At 41.1% G+C, this 20,215-nt stretch overlaps 1 protein-coding gene across 1 annotated transcript in view; it reads right to left on the bottom strand.

Annotated features, from left to right (window-relative positions):
- Positions 1-6,015: 6,015 nt before the first annotated feature.
- LOC125994758 (multiple epidermal growth factor-like domains protein 9) overlaps positions 6,016-20,215 on the bottom strand; it is a 67,602-nt gene continuing 53,402 nt past the window's right edge. The window contains exons 4-6 of the mRNA XM_049764268.2: positions 15,637-15,786; positions 10,178-10,447; positions 6,016-7,882 (exon numbers count right to left, since the gene is read on the bottom strand). Coding sequence (XP_049620225.1) covers positions 7,383-7,882; positions 10,178-10,447; positions 15,637-15,786 — 920 coding nt within the window. The 3' untranslated portion in view covers positions 6,016-7,382. The remainder of the gene's footprint in view (positions 7,883-10,177; positions 10,448-15,636; positions 15,787-20,215) is intronic.

The raw sequence follows: 20,215 nt of genomic DNA on the forward strand, positions 1-20,215 counted from the left end.
AGCATGTATTGCATACAATTAAGAAATCTACTCGCCATGAACTTCTCATCTCAAAGAAGAGCAGACCAAGAGATTTACCGTTATTTCCCATCTTAATTTTAGTAGTTTAAGGTTTTACAATTTTTTTTCATTTTTTTTTTTTCTTTGAGGATCCTCAATGCAGGTTTAAATTGACCTTTCAACAAATTACTAGCCTGTATTAATGCCGTGGATCAATGCTAGAACTGCTTTTTAGTCAATTTATCCTACCAGTCACACACTCAATCACACAAACTCCAGCGCTTTTTTTAGGCCTATCCAGGGATGGGTGTAAAACCCTCCCAAACAGCTTTGAAAAAACGGACAAAAGAAAGAATCTACGCCTTTCTTCAATTAAGAAAAATAAGCTCTGTTTTCCTTAGCCCGTTCCTTCCACTGGGACTTGAACCCAAGCTGTTCTTTGGCCGGAAAAACATACAAAGAAAAATCTACGCCCTTCTTTGATTAACAAAAAAGAAGCTCTGTGTTTCTTAGCACGTTCCTTCCACTGGGACTCTAACCCTAGCCAGATCCCTCAGCTCGGAAGAACAGACAAAGAAGAGTCTACGCACCTCTTCGATGAACAAAAAAGAAGCTCTGCTTTTCTTAGCCTGTTCATTCCACTGGGACTTGAACCCAAGCTGGCTCTCGTGCACCTCTACGTTTTACGCGTTTCACAACAACACAATCACACAACTTCAGGCCTTTAACTTACTTGTCCCCTGGTTCGTTGCACTGCCGGGTCCCGTCAATCCAATAAATAGGCACGTGTGATGCAGCTGGCTAAGGTCATCAAGGCTACACCCGTCACATGTCATTTTTGCATGTTTAATTAAGGCATCATACAAAAGATGAGCGACCATTAGTTTCACCCTTACATAATCTTCAATCACCAGCCATTTAAGAGGTTCTACCATCATAATGTATTCATCCTGCTGTGTTTTGACTCTCATAGGCGTTGATGTCAGCGGTGGTACCATGCCAAACTCAAGGTCCATCAGTGGGATGTCTCCAGCATTGGGCGAGGGGTAATTGGTAACGATTGTGTCGTCCGCCCCCGCAGCCAGCTCCATGTACCCCTCAAAATCACTGGGCACCTCTGTCTCTGTATTGAGCACGAGTGCGATGTCATCGGCAGATAAGCAGGGCAAATCCATGCCATTTTCAGGATAGCGTGCGCATGCGTCGTCAAACAGCTCGATGGCTCGCGACGAGAACCACGGTTCACGCTGCTGCTGCTGCTCCATCGTGCTTGCTAGGCTGTACCCCGAGGTCTCAGGGCTCTCAAACCTATCAAAGGTTGATGACAAAGCTCCATAGAGACGATCGGGCTGCAGATTGTCGAGGCAGATCGGTGACATGCGATCGCTCGGTCCGGGCACCGGAAGAATCTCAAACCTTTCCAGCCCTGTCGCTGTCGCTGGTCCCGGTCGCTCAGCCGGCGTGCTTGGCCGTGGTGCCGCGTGAAGGCCGTGTCAGCATCGTCTGTCTCTGCACCAGAGTTGTCAGGGCTGGACCAGAGTGTGATCCCAGGTCCATGTTCCATAGGTACAAAACTTGGTAAAAGTCGTCTGGCGAGGATTTTTTGAGCCATCTTCTTTCGCTGATGTGTAGACCAAACTCTTGTGTGTGAAAGAGGAGTCTGCAAGCTCGCTCTTATACATTTTAGGTAGTTATGCTAATGACTACAACCCCACCTTTCTGTGACTGTAGGTGAAAAAGGGGGGTTAGGGGGGCACAGGCTACTGTGCTGAGGGGCCAACGGTGGGGAGTTTAAAGTTAATTTTTTTTAGTAAGGGTTAATCTAAAGTCAGTTTACGTTTCACTCCGACGACGTTTGTCCAGACACGGCTCGATAGGAAGAGTTCCGTAATACTCTCACCAAATGCTTGCATTCGTTCATACCACTCGGCCAGTAGTATAGTCAGTATTGTTTGGAAAACTCCACATTCACTATTAAACACTTCTAGCGTTAGATACATTACGTCGATTACCTCTCCATCTTCTGTCCCATCAACAGTTTGAGGAGAAACTTTAAGCCGGAAAAAACATCTTCCGCTGGCTGTAATTCTGGAAATCCAAGTTACATTCAGTTCCCCCTCTAATCCGTATCCATTGACAAACTCGGTCAAAACCTCAGGCAGGAGTTGATTTAAAACACCCCGGTCATTTGAGTTCAACGAACCATACGCGCCGGTCTGCTCATAGTTGTTGTTTGATCCAGAGCCCTCTTGATTTCTCATAATGAAAGACAACTCACCAATCTTGTAAAAAAAATTTAAATCCCCACAGAGTCTCCGGTGTTAGATGCCAACTCCGCTCAAGTTTTTCTGTAGGAGGCTGTTGCATACGCTTTAGATACATTTGTTTCTTCCTAGGTGCGTCTAACAAGCCATCGGGGCCTTTACGGCAAAGATGGATACTGACCGGCGTTTCTGCTATCATGATTTGAGCTTCAGCTTTGCAGTTTAGCATCACACTTTTAGCTTAGCTCTTTTCTGTGAACTAGCAGCACGATACTCTGGCGTAATATACCAACAACAGGTGAGACAATCTTGCTTGCATCTCGTTTAAAAATCCTTCGATAGATACGCACCTCGGTTTTATGAATATTAGATCGCTTCATATGAAAGCAGTTCTAACCCTAACCCTAACCTCATCACGGAACATAATCTAAACGTTTTTGGTCTTTGCGAGACCTGGTTAAAACCTAATGAACTGCTGCCGCTTAACGAGGCCTCGCCTCCAAATTTTGTGAGCTTGCATGTGGCGCGTCCTCGAAAAAAGGGTGGGGGTGTCGCCCTCATCTCAAACTACGAGCTTAGATTTAGGCCTCGTTCGATTAACGTATTTAAAACATTTAAAGTTCTCACTGTCCGATCCACCGCTTTACCGTCATTTTATCTTGCTGTTATTTACCGTCCACCCGGGGCCTACTCTGGCTTCCTGGATGAATTTTCAGAAATCGTGGCTGATCTAGTGACAAATGCGGATAATATAATTATCATGGGCAATTTCAACATCCACATGAATTTACTGTCAGAGCCACTTACTTCGGCGTTTCAGACTTTAACTGATACGTTTGGTTTTACGCAAGCCGTACAGGCAGTAACGCATAAGAATGGGAATACCTTAGATCTGGTATTATCCCGAGGACTTGCGTAGATTGCCTACTCCGTGGTTCACAGATGAAACACGTACGCTTAAGCAATTAGGTAGAAAGCATGAGCGCAGATGGCGTTTAACCAAATTTGAGGTTTTCCATCAGGCATGGCAGGACAGCCTCCTGAAATATAAAGATGCGCTTATCTTAGCAAAAACTCTTTATTTTTCTCAAGTCATTAATCTCAATAAAAACAATCCTAAATACCAATTTGATATAGTGGCAAAGCTAACACTACGCCAGCCGACCCCCGATAGCTCCTTCCACTCAGCTGACGAGTTCATGAAATTTTTTGCTCAAAAGATTGAATCCTTTAGGGACGAGATCAAGAATACCATTCCAATCGCTCAGTCGAGACCGCCGTTTACCAGCGCTGATGATCATGCAATAACCCTCTCAAATTTTAAAAGCGTGTCCCTTGAAAGGCTTACACAATTGGTTAGTGCAGCTAAACAAACAACATGTTTACTCGACCCGCTTCTAGCCAAACTACTTAAAGAATAATTTCAAATTTTAGGACTGTCCGTCTTAAATATAATCAATCTGTCTGTTTCCTCTGGGATAGTGCCAACAGCCTTTAAAACCGCTATCATTAAACCGTTACTTAAGCGACCAAATCTTGACCCGGACTGTCTCAGTAATTATAGGCCAGTTTCAAACCTCCCATTCATAGCAAAACGTCTTGAAAAAGTAGTAGTAGCGCAGAAACTTATTGATTACATAGTCGCCAATAATCGATATGACTCTTTTCACTCTGGTTTTAGAGCTAATCATTCCACTGAGACAGCACTTGCTAAAGTGACTAATGATCTCCTCATAGCTGTGGATTCAAACACTTCATCTGTATTGTTACTACTCGATCTTAGTGCTCTTCGACACTGTAGACTTCGATATTTTATTAGGGCGTCTTAAAAGTTGTGTTGGCATTTCAGGGTCAGCACTAGGCTGGTTCTATTCCTATCTATCAGACAGGACGCACCGAGTGGTCCATGGCAATACGTCCTCTGAGCTCTATAATGTTACGTGTGGTGTCCCACAGGGATCGGTACTTGGACCAATTTTATTTAATATTTATATGATTCCGCTTGGGGACATAATACGTAAATATAATATTAGTTTTCACTGCTACGCGGTTGACACCCAATTATATATGCCGTTATCGATGACAGATCCGCGGGATTGTTGTAATCTTGAGGCGTGCCTTGCGGAGATCAAGCAATGGATGTCTCTCAACTTCCTTCGTCTTAACCCGGATAAAACTGGGATGTTGATAATTGGTCCAACTCGTTATCAACACTTATTTAAGGAAACCACTATAACTATAGATAACCGTACTATCACTCAGAGCGATACTGTAACTAATCTCGGGGTAATATTTGACCAAACGCTCTCCTTTCAAAAGTACATGAAGAATATAACCAGAATTGCGTTTTTTCACCTTCGTAATATTGCTAAGATTCGTCCAATCCTCTCGACCGGTGATGCGGAAACTATTGTACATGCGTTCGTCACGTCGCGCCTGGACTACTGTAATGTATTTTCTGGTCTTCCTAAGTCCCGCATCAAATGTCTACAGTTAGTACAAAATGCTGCTGCGAGGCTGCTCTCACGGACAAGAAAATGTTACCGCATTACCCCAATATTAGCCAATTTACATTGGCTCCCGGTCCATTTAAGATGTGACTTCAAGGTTCTTCTATTAACCTATAAATCACTGCATGGCTTAGCGCCCTAACCCCATATCTCGTCGACCTAGTTGCTCCTTATGTTCCGTCTTGTAACCTTCGTTCGCAAAACGCTAGTCTTTTAGTGACACCGAGGGCCAAGAAAATGTCTGCAGGGTCTACAGCATTTTCTATTCGGGCTCCAGAGCTTTGGAATGCCCTACCAATGGATATTAGAACTGCTACCTCAGTAGAAAGATTCAAGACACGTTTAAAGACACATTTCTATGATATGGCCTTTAATTACCCTTTAGTGGCCGATTCGGCTGGAGTTTGTTGTCGCTCCCCCTCCCCGGCCCCCTCCCCCCACCCCTCCCCGGCTGGGGAGGTGGTTAGGTGGCACCCAAGCTGACAGTGGCTATCTGGATTCTCGCGGACCAATTCAGGATGAGGGAACTGCAGCTCAACCTCCTCGAAGACACTGCCAGGACAATCGAGGGCACCTCCGGCAGCTCTTCGCTTTGACTTGGACATCCACTTTTTCATTGATTTTTCTATTATGTATTATTAATGCCCTCTCTGCATCCATTGCAACCTGGTGATCCCGAAAGGGGGATCCTTCCATCTGTGGTCCCTTCTCAAGGTTTCTCATTTTCCCCTGGTAGTTTATTTTTTTAGTTTTTCCTTGCCCTTTTGGGAGCTTAAGATCAGGGGATGCTTTGAGAATAATTGTCAATTTTTGTCTATGTGAAGCCCTTTGAAACTGCTTGTGATTTAGGGCTATACAAATAAACTTGACTTGACATAAAATATTTACACTTGATCCCAGCTTTTTATGAGGAATAAGGACCAGGCTAGCCTGCAAATAGCTAAAGTCCACAAATAACTGATACCCATTAAATGCATTGGAGGAGATTTTTAATTTATGCATTATAAATTTCAACATTAGTCAGCCCATTAAACTGTAACTACCAGAATCCCTCGCTGTACCCTGGTCAACGGTAGAACCCAGGGTGTTTTTTTTTAAAAAATCCACCCATGTTGTGTCGTAGCTGCTAACTAGCACTAAATGATTTGTTTTGTTCTAATTTCTGCATACAGTCACGACTAAATGCAGCTCAACAGTGACGATGGGCCACATAATAAAGGAAAAATGATCAGAAGATCATATGATGAAACACAAAGACAGATCATTTTTATTTACAAGTTGGAGTTCTGACTTCGGGGTATTATTCACATTTCAACATTCATTACGAGTTGGCCGTGGATTCGAGTCCTCCATCTGCATATATGACAGTGACAATAAGAAAAAGAAATGATATAAAAAGCTGTGGGCTGACTTGCAACATGCGCCCTGGTGAATGAGCCCGCTGAGTGACACTGCACACACAATATTCTACCTGTACAATTATTCACATTCATTCACTGTACACATTTACAAAGATCTTATTAGGGAAAAGAGACAGTACCTGAGGAATTAAGTCTCACAATTAGCATTACTCAGTATTCTCAGTGGTAAAAATTTGTACAGACAAACAATGGATGTCAGAGCAACAGAGACCAAGATGGATCTTTCACACCGGTGCAAATTTGATTCGTGATTGCCTGCAGGTTCAGGAATGTTTATTATAACTAAATTTATATTCAAATATTATTTGTGTTTCACTGATAACAATTGATCATCAACCCCATCAACGCATCGATGTGAACACTTTCTCAAATAGTTGCTGCCAACCAGCAAAAGAGCAGACGAGATTGTGGCTGGTGAAAATTTCCCTTAGGATTTTATGTCACTGGCCTGTTGTTGTTATGTTTTCATGGAAGGTTGTTGAGGCTTCTGGGGAAAAAAAACAACAAAAAACAGTCATCTAGGATACATCAGGTGTACTGGCATGCTTTCAGAAAAAAAGCTATTAACAAGTGATGCATATCCCAGCAGCCTTCATTGTACCCTCTCTGGAAAACTATACATGAAAACAAAATTGGTCAATTAAACCTGCTATTTAACAGCACACAAGATAAAACACAGTGTACAAACACATCATACATTGCAGTGTTTCTCTCAAAAATGAAATGTCAACCAAATAAATAATACATGATAGAATAAAAATTAAATAACAATCATTGTCTCAGTTTAAGAGTAAGCGTGATCAACTCAAACAGTCAAACGTTCATTTTACAAAAGGTGAAAATGCTTGGGTCATTAAGTCCTCGAACTGGTGTTCCGATCATTATTTCGGCATACATGCTTCAATTGCTAAACAACTCAGCACACTGTCCTCTGAATACACTACATCAATAAAACACTTTTCTTTGGACACTTCTCACGGTTCACTCATTCCCCATAAAAACCCTATCAAAAAAGGGGAAATGTATTTTCTCACATGTGGCATGATGTCATTGTCAGTTTGAGGAGCTGTAAAGTGCCGCAGACAGCAGTCAGTCATACATGAGGGGCCTTTGGATTTGGTACTTTACAGCAGCTTTGTGTGATTTGTAAATGGAAGGAGTCTAGTCCTGGGATGCGTGCAGGGGTGCTATGCCTTGTAGCAGTTGCCCTGCGTGGTGAGTGCTAGCTGACCATTGGGTGCCACCTCGTTGGCCTCATCCTCCAGGAGGCCTGACACGTCGGCATTGGGAATGCTGTCGTGATAGCTGCTGAAGCTGATGTTGTCCTCTTTGAGTTCGATGGTCCAGAAAGGCGCGTTGAGTTTCCGGTTCTGGTATTCTCTGTAAGTGTACACGCCTCCAACAAAGCCCAAGAGCACTACCACCACCAGGATGATGACGGCCAGGATAATGATGTTGAACTGTGTCCAGGAGACGTCAGTCAGAACTGCCGTGGTATTGTCGGTGGGGCTGCTCAAACTAGTCAACAGGGCCTGAGTGGTGGCGGCTGTGCCCAGTGTCGTGCTCCAGTTGCCGCTGGATGTGGAGGTGGGGATGCCTCTTGGACTGGTGCTAGAGGATGAAGCTGGACTGAAAGTGGGGGCCTCTGTTGTGGTGTGACCTGCTGGTGTGGGAATGTGCTGAGGCACTGTGGAGAGGAAAGTGATAAATCCATTCAAATATTACACCTTCATTCAACAGTAATGACCTGTTAATTAAACAGTATAGTACACAATTATTCTTATAATGGAGTATGTCACTGTCATGAGTCCAAGTGTTGCATTGTTGGTAAAAGCTGACACCTAGTGGCCAAAACGCCAAACTATCAAAGTAAAAAGTCTTCACAAACAAGACCTTTGGCCAATTATTGAGAACGCTTAAAGGCATTACAGACGATCTTTACGTTCAGTTTGTCAGTTTTTGAATACTGCGCATGAAGATGATGTTACTCGTACAATTACCCTTGGCAAGTTTAATTGTAATTTGTGGATGGATGCTTATCTCTGTCAAACATTTTAAGATATCCCTTAAAAAAAATAATTCAAATGGGCAGTTTGTGTGCGCGCGACTGGAGGCGTTTCCTCAAGTAATCGATGAGATAATGGATAGAATTTTAAAAATATTTGTTTGTGACAGCCCCATTCCAATCCTCCCCATCATTCTTAGCTGGAGGCTGATAAACTAAATTCCAAATGCCATGTTAGTTTCTACTAAAAGATTGTGTTCAACTCTGCCTTCCCGAAATCCACTCAACTCTCTGTACTTAGCCACATGTAAAAAAAATCTAATTCAAACAAAACATACCAAATAACTCGTGCATCAAAATTTAACAAGTAAATGCAGACTTTTAAATATATCTTTGTTTAAAAAAAAAAAAATCATTGTCATGTCCCTGGGCTAGTGTAACGATAAAGGCCTCCTATAAAATTTTGAAGTGAAGTTATAATCTGTCTGTTGCCTTATAAAGCACTAAATCAGGGGTCTCAAACTCCAGTCCTCAGGTGCCGTATTCCTACATGTTTTCCAAGTTTCCCTCGTTAAACACACCTGATTCAATTATCAGGCCCCTGCAGAACGTGAGGATGAACTGATCATTTGAATCAGGTGTGTTTAACGAGGGAAACTTGGAAAACATGTAGGAATGCGGCCCCCGAGGACTGGAGTTTGAGACCCCTGCACTAAATGATCAAGTACATACCATTAAACCTTAAACCATTCCTGGTGCCCTACCAACGTACTGGAGCACATAACTGCCAAAACGCAAATTAACTTGTCCTCAAAATCTGCAAACATAGTCCAACTTTCCCTTTTTTGACAATGGGTCCTTTCTAAGCAGCTCCCTGGTTTGGCTGAAACTGTTTTGTACACACTGATATACAGTATTTGCCTTTTGTATGAATGACAGCAGGGTAGAGTACCTTCTTCCACCAAATGGAAGAATATTTCATTTTTCTACCTGTCACTATGTTGCTGGCATAGAGGATTAAGAATGCATTTCTTAAATATTAAATTAAGTAATAACAATAAAGATCAACAGTAATAATAATAATGCTGTGAACATACTGTGTTTGTGGAATGTCTGAAAAAGCAGTTGAAGGAACACTACAAATCTAACAGTGACCTAAAACTTTTACATAGTAGTGCATCTTTGTTAAATCTACCCAAAAACATTTGAAAGCAGCTTCACGGTTTTTGTTAGCTGTTTGTGAATTTATGCTTGTGTGCTACGTGTGCTCATGTCTTGTGTATCTATCTGCTGGGGGCTTGACCTCGTTCATAAAAAACTATTGACGACACTGGTTCACAGTCTAGTTTTGTCCCAGTTGATATGGCACAAAACATAGCAAACGTTTATGTTTTGCCCCACTATTTTTATAGGAATTTTATGTGCCTTCAGTGCTTCTGGTATGGCTATGAATTTGTTTTTTCAATTGATTGAAAATAAGCGAGCTTTCATTAGTCCGTATTTTGCGGTCTGGACAACAAGTCGTGAATGGAATAATTTATTAAGACAATACCTATTGTTATTATTTTGTGAATCTCAAAACAAATGAAGAAATACTAATAGAGCATATGATAAGATCGCAACTTAAAGCTGAAGTCAACTCAAAAAGGTTCTTTACAATAATATGTTCTGTGCGCCCCCACTGGTCTAAACACAGTCTGATTAATACTGTATTTGCGGCTTAGTTTGCATATGTCACATGACCAAACCCAGAAAACAGCTAACGTTTGCAACCTGAGCCTTTACGGTCACGTTATTTTAAGTCGACAGAAAGTGGCAGTAAGAGGTAAAATGGCAAGCCGCCGGGGATGGACAAACATTTTTTTTGTGCTTAATTCATCTTCCACAAACGCAGTCAAAATATCATGCTTAGCGTAACGATGACAAATATAACATTTTGGACCTGACTTCTGCCTTAAATTGATGCTAGATACTTACTTAGACGGCTGCAGTTGTGAGCCCTGGCGTCCCCTGCAAATCCGGGAGCACAGAGCTGGCACTGGGGCCCAACAGTGTTGTTAATGCAACTGAGGCAGTGGCCCGTGTCGGGGTCACAAAGCTGGGTGGGACCCTGAGGATCTGCATTCCCACTACAGTCACATGGCATGCAAGCATCAGGTGCTTTAGAGAAGCCAGCACTGCACCGGTCACATTGTAGGCCAGAGTACGGGTGAAGACACTGGTCACACACTGGGGAGCCACTGGGATCTGAACAAGAACACACAGCAGTACCTATCAGAGGGCTGATGATCAAACAAAAAATAATGCTGTGAAGTCACAAAATTCACGTCTTCGACATAAGACCATGAAATATTGAAAGGTATCATCTTTGCTGATGCAGAACTAGTGCAGACAGGCCCACACGGTGAAAGGTAATGTGTATCCGACTTTGTCATTTCTTTCAGCTTTTATGAAATCACTTAGGACTGAACCACTAGGTGGCTCGCGACACTATAGTATACCGTGCATACTTTGTACATGTGAAACAGGCAAACCCATAGATGAGACAGTGTGCAGCTATCATTGATAAGCAAGAAAAGAAGTTAAAATGCAACTTCTCTCTTGTCCCTGATTTAAAAATAGATGAATGAGGATAGGTGGTGTTGAGATGGATGAATGGATAGACACTACTTCACACAAAAACGCTTGTGTGCCTGCAGTGGTGGCTCGTCAACAGAGGGCTCCAGGACGCCGCCCAACTATGCATAGTGGACACCACATGACTTTTCTTTCAGACCTGAAAAAAATTGACATCAAAATACAATATTTTTTGTGGATGAGCATGATAAATGAAATATAGTTATTGCTGAGTACATTTGTTTCGTTCATCTCTTGTCTGCTTTAGTGATGTCACACCCGCTCTGCCCGGATGTCATTGTATGGGGCCAGGGCATGGATGCTCGGGTCCACACGCACATACAATATTATAGAAGTTTCAAATAACTTATTAATCACTAGATATTTTCTGTCTCTTTGCTTTAAATGTATTTATTTATTGATTTTGTTAATGATTTTATCTGACTCTTGTATCTTTTTTGCAACTGTAAAGCGCTTTCATTGCCTCGTGTATGAATTGGGCTCTAAGTAAACTTGCCTTGCCTAAACAAACAAACAAACAAACAAACAAACAAACAAACAAACAAACAAACAAACAAACAAACAAACAAACAAACAAACAAACAAACGACTTGTCGACTATTCGAATTAATTGTCGACGATTTTGTAATCTTAGCAATTTAGTATACAGATGAAAGAGCCATATTGTAGAGATGGTATTTCTGTTTGTGGTGGGAAACTGAGGAATAAATCTCCCACAGAGAGTAGATTTTCTTTGCTACAGCAGCAATGCTTCATTGATAATTTAAAGCTCTGAATGTGTTGCACTAGGTAGAGTCTAGATCTAGTTCTAACACAGAGCACTCCCTACCACAGCAAACTGAGATTGTTTTACAGTAGAATTTAATTAAGGGCTCCAAATCTATGGTCGCAAATATATGCACATTGTTGTGGTCACATCTCAACACAATTTCACATGCTTGGGGGGGGGGGGGGGGGGGGGCATTATGCTTTCAGGCAGTATGAAGAAAGACACTGTATGAAGAAAGACATGATCAGAGAGGTATGGTTTTGTATCCTTAGACAATGTTATCAGTGTTGTGGGTGTGGGTGATCTGAGACTTAACATCAGAGCTAGGAGATAAAGCTACCTCAAAACTTGGGCTGCCATGGCAATGACAATTTAGCACAAACAGTATAGTTTCAGTGCAGTGTAGAATAAACAATTTCAAAATATGTGGATGAACCTGTTTGTTGTAAATTGAGATCTTTACTGTAACACCCAGGGAGGTGAAGTGGCGCATTGTTCCAGATCAGAATCTAGGTCAGACATTAAATCACTCATGTGTGATTGCATCGGCACCTACTGCTGTGGACTGGCTTTCATTTTTAATGTTTCCCGTGTTTATTTTTTTACATGTGATCTGTTCACTTAACAGGATAAAAAGGAAGACTACAGATAAAGTCCAGTGCAGTGCTGCTCATGTTTCTGGGTTATATAACCCAGCAGGTTCGCTGCCTTTGAACCTCCAGCAATTTATCAGGCACAGCACGCTTTACAACATACATAGTAATGTGATCATTTGAGATAGAAAATAACATTAAGGCCAGTGTAAGGACAGTGTCAATAACACGGATTGTGGTGTCTCAATACTAGAGCTCTGGATCACTCTTTAAATCCATCTGCTCTTTGTATTATCAATAACAAAGGTCTTCTGAATGGACTGGTATTTGCAAATAAAGAAATGTCGCCGACAAATCCAAAACCAATATGATCAAAATGGTAAATGGCAACTAGCGGGCTATGCCCACAATTGGTGGGGCATTCGTTTATTTTTTGTAAAAAAAAAAAATGTTTAGTGTAGCTGAGCAGTTGAAAGTTGTAATAATTTTTGCCGCTAAATGGCAGTGCTCAACAGCGCATCCAACCCCAAGACTGGACTTCAGCGATGAGGAGAACTGGTCCTGGTCAGGAGCCAGGGCTAAATATGATCAAGACGAGGGTGTCTTTCGGGTGAAATAGTAAGCAAATAATATGTTCACTAAAATTAAACACAAACCTGTCTCCCTAATTTGGCAAATAAGAAAATAATTTGTTCACTGAAATTAAACACAAACCTGTCTTCCTAATTTGATTAGAGACACTACCAGCCATGAAAGGTTTATGATTTCTAAATAAGTGGATGAACCTGCTTGTTGTAAATTGAGATCTTGTCACTTTAACACCAATCTCTCAGCATGCCAGACATTTGCGCACCTAATTCATGCAAAGGCTCATGGGGCATAGGAATAAAGTGGATTAAAAAATAAGAAAAATATTTACAAATCATTATTCCTTCAACTACAGTGATCCCATTAAATGGAGAAACGTGACCATTGCAATGAAGGAATGTATTTTTTTGTTCGATGGCCCGGATTAAAAAGCACTGCGAGCTGTAGTTTTCCTATGTCTGTTGTTCAATTATATAGTCTAAAGTCAATCAATGTATCAGTTTGTATATCTTACGAGAAATAAAACACATTGCTTGGTTATCTGCCCTTTGGTTGATGGTACATAGAGAGCTAGATAGTGAGAGCAGGAAGAGCACATTATATACACTGTATTATTTTATATTATTTATAATCTTTTTATGTGAATCATTTTACTTTTTTAAAATGTATCCTCACATAAAATGCTTTTGGGCGGCACAATGGCGCACTGCTTACCACATCCACCTCGCAGTTTGGAGGGTGTGGGTTCGACTCCACCTCCGGCCCTCCCTGTGTGGAGTTTGCATGTTCTCCCTGTGCCTGCGTGGGTTTTCTCCGGGTCCTCCGGTTTCCTCCCACATCGCGATTGAGCATACCAAATTGCCAATAAGTGTGAGTGCGGATGGTTGTACGTTTCTGTGTGCCCTGAGATTGGCTAGCAACCAGTTCAGAGTTTCCCCTACCTACTGCCCGATGACAGCTGGGATAGGCTCCAGCACGCCCGCGACCCCCGTGGGGACAAGCAGTACAGATAACGGATGGATGGATAAAATGCTTTTCAAAAGAGACATTTAGTAAAATAGATTATACATAGAAGTATATAGTAGACTTGATTCCATCACTGAAATCATGACGAGTAAAATGATCATTTATTTTTGGGCTCTTTTCACATTCTATGTTTAACTGTAAAAAATACTGAAACTTTCTTTGAAATGCCTACCATCCAAAGAAAGCAAGGATAGGCTCCAGCACACCAGCGACCCTCGTGAGAAACAGTGGTTCGACAGTTGAACACTATAATATTTTTAACATCGTGTTTTCCGCACCATAAGGTGTTTTGTGTTAAAATGCGCAAACTCAATTGCGGGGCTTTTCTGTACTTAATCCACACATAGAGAACGCTGCATTATGAGGCACATGCATGCCGTGACTTACAGTAAACAAAAATACATAACAAGAGTGAGACAGTGAGACAGTTCAATTGTACGTCATTCTACTGTTTAACCATGTAGTCTACTGTACTCACATTATTGTTAATCGATATTCATACGCAAATCCATCAACGTCCTCATCTTCTGTATCCGAATTAAACAGTCAGGCAAATTTGCCATTAAACATGACAAGTTCCCTCTCCCAATGTCTCGTCGTCGTCACGTTGGCAATGATCCCAGCTTTCCAGAAATCTTGAATTGTCTCTTTGTTGATGCCATATTAGAGGGTCCTAATGCTGTTTGTTTTGCAGAAACTGATAGTATCTATTTATCAATCACAGTGTATTACGTACAGTTCTCTGATTAGTTTACCGACCTGGTCTACACATTTAATTTACAACGAAATGTCTTCTGATTGGTTCATCGGGTCTTCATATTACTTCTACATATTACGCCTCTGTAGCAGCAGTCACATGACAACATTTACAGATTTTGGAATTTGGTCCACACAAAAGGCGCACCTTATTAAAAGAGGCACCTTTGGTTTTTGAGAAAATGAAAGGCTTTTAAGTGCACCTTATGGTGCGGAAAATATGGTATATCCAAGATGCTCAGACTATCCAACTTAAAACTGCAATATCTCGTAGGTCCTCGGTTTACGACACACGTCTCATATATTATTTTTTATATTATATATTATTTATATTATTTTTTTGTTTTTCATCTCTTATATTTAAAGCCTTTTTGCGACCTAAGCGGTTTTGCGTCGTAAAGGTGTCTTAAGATTCGCAACGCGCACGGGAACGAGTTGCCGCGCGCGGTGGAAGAATACAATGCGAGAGAGGCTGTGGACCGAGGAAGACAACATTACCCACTCGCATGGTATACACCATTTCGGACTGTTGCGTCGTCTCTCTCTCTTGCAACGCCCCTTTCCAATGTAGAAGCCAACCACAGGAATAAAGGTAAAGAATTGTTTTCTCTTTTTTTATTATTGTACTGTTTTCTGTTATAATTGTTTCAACTAACACCCAAATTCGGTTTACATTGCTGCATAGGAACAGATTGACGTCGTAAACCGAGAACCCCCTGTATATTATTGGAAAGCTGAGATGGTTCCCTTTTTGGTGCCAAAACCTAATTTTGAAAACGTGGGTCACATTGTACATTTATTTGCTTATGCTTTTGCTACAGCGGGTCACATATTACTTTGACCAAGGGATTCAACCGTCATAAGGCAGCCATTGACATGCATGAAGATTATTAGTTTTGCCTTTACTGAATGACAAGGAGAAATTAGAATGTTCAAGCATTTTGTGAAGGGTGTTCTATCCATTAAAATTTAGACACCCAATACGGTTCCTCGCGTTGTGGGTGTATGTGAGGGCGTGTGTGTGTGTGTGCGTGCGTGCGTGCATGTGTGTGTAGTCAGGGACTCACCGGTGTGACAGGTGCCAGTGGAGGAAGAATTGGAGCAAGGGCATGGGACACAGTCTTCAGTCAGGGCAGTGCTACGGCTGCGGTAATGATCTGGCTTGCACTCCTCGCAATTGTTGCCCTGGGTGTTACCCACACAGTTCACACATACACCTGAGGAAATAAAGTTTAGAAAATCTGTTTTATCCTAGTTGTACTTTTTTAAACAGGGGAAGGTGGAAGATACGAAAAGGACCTATACATAAAAGAAAAAAATAATAGCATGACAAAAAATGACTATACTGTACATCAGACATAAACAGCAATTTATGTATATTGTGGTCAGACGTGTGTTTGTATTTGAATTTATGGCTGCTAGATTATGGGTAAAAATCATATTCACGTTTATTCTGTTCAATATTGAAATCATGATTATTTTTACGACTAAGTTTTTAAAATTGGAAAAGCATTTATTGAACATGTTTGGAACAGTATTTATTGAACATAAGACTGTCCTGTTAACAGTGTTGGAAAACTTCATTTTCGCCACAAACTATTTCAAAGTTCAGTTCACAAATTTTAAAAGGAACTTGTTCAGTTCATAATTGAAATTTTATGACCTAAGTTTATGGTTCCAAAAATGAAAAGTTTATGGTTCTTTTCTTCCCCCAATAAATAAAAGGTTGCTTCGAGCACTTACCCTGGCATTTTCTCATTTTCACCCATTCCATTCACACTAATATCCAGGTGCTATCACCTTAAATACCTATCTTATGTACAAGAGAGAATTGCTTGAATTCTGTTTTTCTTTAATGAGTTGAAACAAAAACATGTCTGTGGTCCAGAACACACACACACACACACACAGAACACAAACAATCTGCTGTAGGGGCCAAACTCAGGTTGGAAATGAAGCATGTACAAATTAAGTATTCAATGTGAAAAACAAAAATTTGATTTGGTTTATCTAAATGTGTTTTGCGGGGTTTTATTTTGAAGTCTAAGAAGAGAAAAACAGGCATTCTTGAACAAAAGTAAACTGCTGTTCAAAACCATTCCATGACCCCAAAATGAGTGTGTTCACAAAAACGTCCACAGAGCAAAAATGCGCTATGTTGAGTTAACGTTCATCCAAAATATTTTAGTGAGTTCATAAAAATTCCATTCATTGAATGCGTTAAGGTCCAACATTGCCTGTTAAATATGGCCAGGATCTCCACTCTCCACACATGCGGGGGCGTTGCGGTTGAGTTCCGCATGCACGTCTCAGAACGGAAACACCAAATAATCGTTTGTCGTCGATTACATGAATTTTGAGATTGTCTGGAGCCAAAATTGTGATTATAATTATAATAATGAGCAGCCCTAATTTTAATACAGCTTGTTTCACCAAACGCAAGAGGTGTCAATGTTTAATGTCATGTTCTCATTATGACCTGTTTGAACCACAAAGGTTTTTATGAGTTATTAAAGATAACACTATTATGATTTTAAGTTAGCCATCACTTGATAGTTGGAGACCCAACTTGCCAGATGCATCCTCACTGCAACACACCTGATTCAAATCATAAGAATCGCTATCAGGCTTTGATAGCGCTTGCTGGTCAGGTGATCATTAAATCAGGTGTGCTGTAGTAGGGCTGCACCTAAAACGGGCTGGATAGGCGGCCTTGAGGTCCGGAGTTGGTGAGCCCTGTTTCAAAGGCTTCAAAAAGCTGGCAAAAGACTTTTCCCCTGTGACTGAATTACTTGTGCTAAGCTGTGTGCGGCTGTTTACGGACAAGTAAGAGTAAAGAGTAGCATTTTAATGTTTAATGTAAGCATAGGGAACGACGTGCCATAAAAGCAATTTCTGTAATGCACCACCTTCTGGCTGTTGTTTGTTTGGCTAACAGAGATTCCCAAACCATTGCTGGCAGCAGACGGCTGACTTATCCTGGTGGACGGATCCCCTGCGTCAAGGTTAGCTGATACAATTTTTAACTCAGTGAATAAATGTTCTCCCACAGTGAACAAATCTGATTAAACTTCATCTGCATGTCCCCAAATATCTCCTAATTATCTAGTATGGTCATATACATTTTGCAGCTAGTTTTCAACACCATTTTGCTGGATAATACGCAATTAGTGTTTTTTCCTGCCAAAAATTGGCATTGGCCTCAGACTCAAAAACTGCATATAGGTCAGTCCCTACAATTGATATATAAAACCTACACCTTAAGGCTACAGGTACATACATTTATCCAAATCATACAATAGGTGGTGTGGATTTTAGAATTTCTTTAAATGTGACATCTGACCAGCATGACTGTATCCCAGATCAGAAAACAAGGTATTGAGTTTGTTGAATCTTTATTGAATCACCAAATGATTCCCGAGCGCGGCACCGCTGCTGCTCACTGCTCCCCTCTCCCCCAGGGGATGGATCAAAATCACATGGGGATGGGTTAAATGCAGAGGACAAATTTCACCACACCCAGATGTGTGTGTGACGATGATCATTGGGACTTTTTTTTTATTGACTGGCCAACACAGCGCTCTATACTGAAATCAGAGGTGATTACTCTATGACGGCAAGGGAAGCTCAGCTTTTCCTAAAATGTAATAAAATAAGTGATCCAATATATACTGTTGTGTGTACATGTGATTGACTAAATATGCGCTACAATGAGCTCAACCTTTGTTCAGAATCAGCTTCTTATCACTGGTAACGATGTGGCTTTCCTCTCACTTATTTCCGCAGCTTCACAGTGCTTTAAACAGTGCTTTAAACAGTGTAGATACTGGGTGTCCACCGAGTTCAATAGGGAAGCAAAAAGTGCAGTGAAACGAGACAAGTCATTGGATAAATGCTGAGCTTTGTCCCACCCATCGGACAACCAGCATCTCTGGGGGTCTATGGGGCATCCGGCCCTGACTCTCAGCTTCTGCATGATGATTGGATAATCTGTCTAAGGCTGAATCCCTTTTTGATTGACAGCGAAATGAGCGAATTAGCAATCTTTTTGTGTAAACATCCGTGGAAGCATTTTAAATTTTCATTCTATTTGGAGTTGAACCGGAGACTTTCCTAATCTTCTTAGCGACATTTTCTTTGATAGAAACGGCTAGCGACAAATTGAGCTTCTCTTTCTGGTGGGTTCTTTTTGTAGCTGCTTGTGTTTGGAGACTGACTTCTATCACTCTTTTTGACTCCTATCACAGTTTCTGTCCCTACCGATCAGCAGGTAAATAAACCGACGATGTAGGCCGAAATTGAGCTTCCCCTTCTTGAAAGACCAGCATCCACCACTGACTGAAATTCACTAAACACCTTTGGAATGAACTAGAACTCTGTATACAGCGGAATGAGAAAGAACAAACACGACATAGCAGTGTTTATTCAGTTAAAGAATTATGGATAGGTTATTATTAGATTTGTGGATATGACAATACGATGACGAAGACCAGGTTGCTCCAACCCTAAATAAATGATCCAGTTTATGTACGCAGTTTGGATACAGAAAAATGGGATTTTGCACATAGTGTTCTTGTTTGAGTGTACAATTTCCCTGTGAAAAGAGCAGCATCAGTGCTCAGAGAGAACTGTAAAACCATAGTTAATCCACAGCCCTGAACACTGAGCCCGAGTGAGAACTTAGTAGCCCATCTGTTCATGCAAAATAGCAGCAAGACATATGGCTTCTAAAACTCCCCCTCACCCGCCCACTATTACAACCATCAGTAAGGCTTCCCCTTTCGTTCTTCAAGCAACTCACAAGTGACTAAAAACATGGCTTCTGGGAGGTGAGTGAAGGGATGGGGTCAAAATACAAAAAGTCCTGCCTAGCTACAAAAACAGATATGCTCAAACCTCATTGAATAAAGTACATAAGCATATTCACATATTAAATAAATAAAAGAAACATTTTAAGCATATAATTATACCTACACACCAAATCAATAAAGAAGACATAACTAGACATTTTTGATAAGTGGTGATGAGAAAGGTTTTTATAACTTTATGATCTGATATATATTTCTGAGCACTTTGAAATAACAAATGACTTTTGATATTATTGCCTAAATAGCTTAATGACCCTTAAGGAACTGCATGCCTGATGTTTTTTCTCTAAATCATGGACACGGCCAGAGTCGTCTTGACCGTTCAGTACTTGATTGTATCTTATGTTTTGACTAATGCTAGACGCCAGTTTTTGATTGCTACTGAACGCTCTGCACAGAGGGAAATATTTTGCCTAACAAAGAAAAGATACGGTTGGAAGCATGATTAAACTAAGAATATAATGACGTAAGCAAAGACATGAAGTATCAAAAGCACAAACTTTACATCGTCAGGGAACAGCAATAGATTAATGATGTCACAGCCAAAAGATAACATAATTTCGTACAAAATGACAAAATTGAAAAAAATGAGGTACGACAGTGTATGTCCAAGATTGGAGAAGAATGTTCACAGGAAGGTCACGTGGAGATAAAACCAGCAGGTGCCAGAGGGAGCCAGCCAAGGACTCGGCCAAAGATGATCGCCAAGGCCGAAAGACGGGATGGAATCACACACCGAATCGCCCATAACCAGCACCCACTCCCATGGCGAACTTGC

This window comes from Syngnathus scovelli, chromosome 3, assembly GCF_024217435.2.
Source record: "Syngnathus scovelli strain Florida chromosome 3, RoL_Ssco_1.2, whole genome shotgun sequence".
Classification (NCBI taxonomy): Eukaryota; Metazoa; Chordata; class Actinopteri; order Syngnathiformes; family Syngnathidae; genus Syngnathus; species Syngnathus scovelli.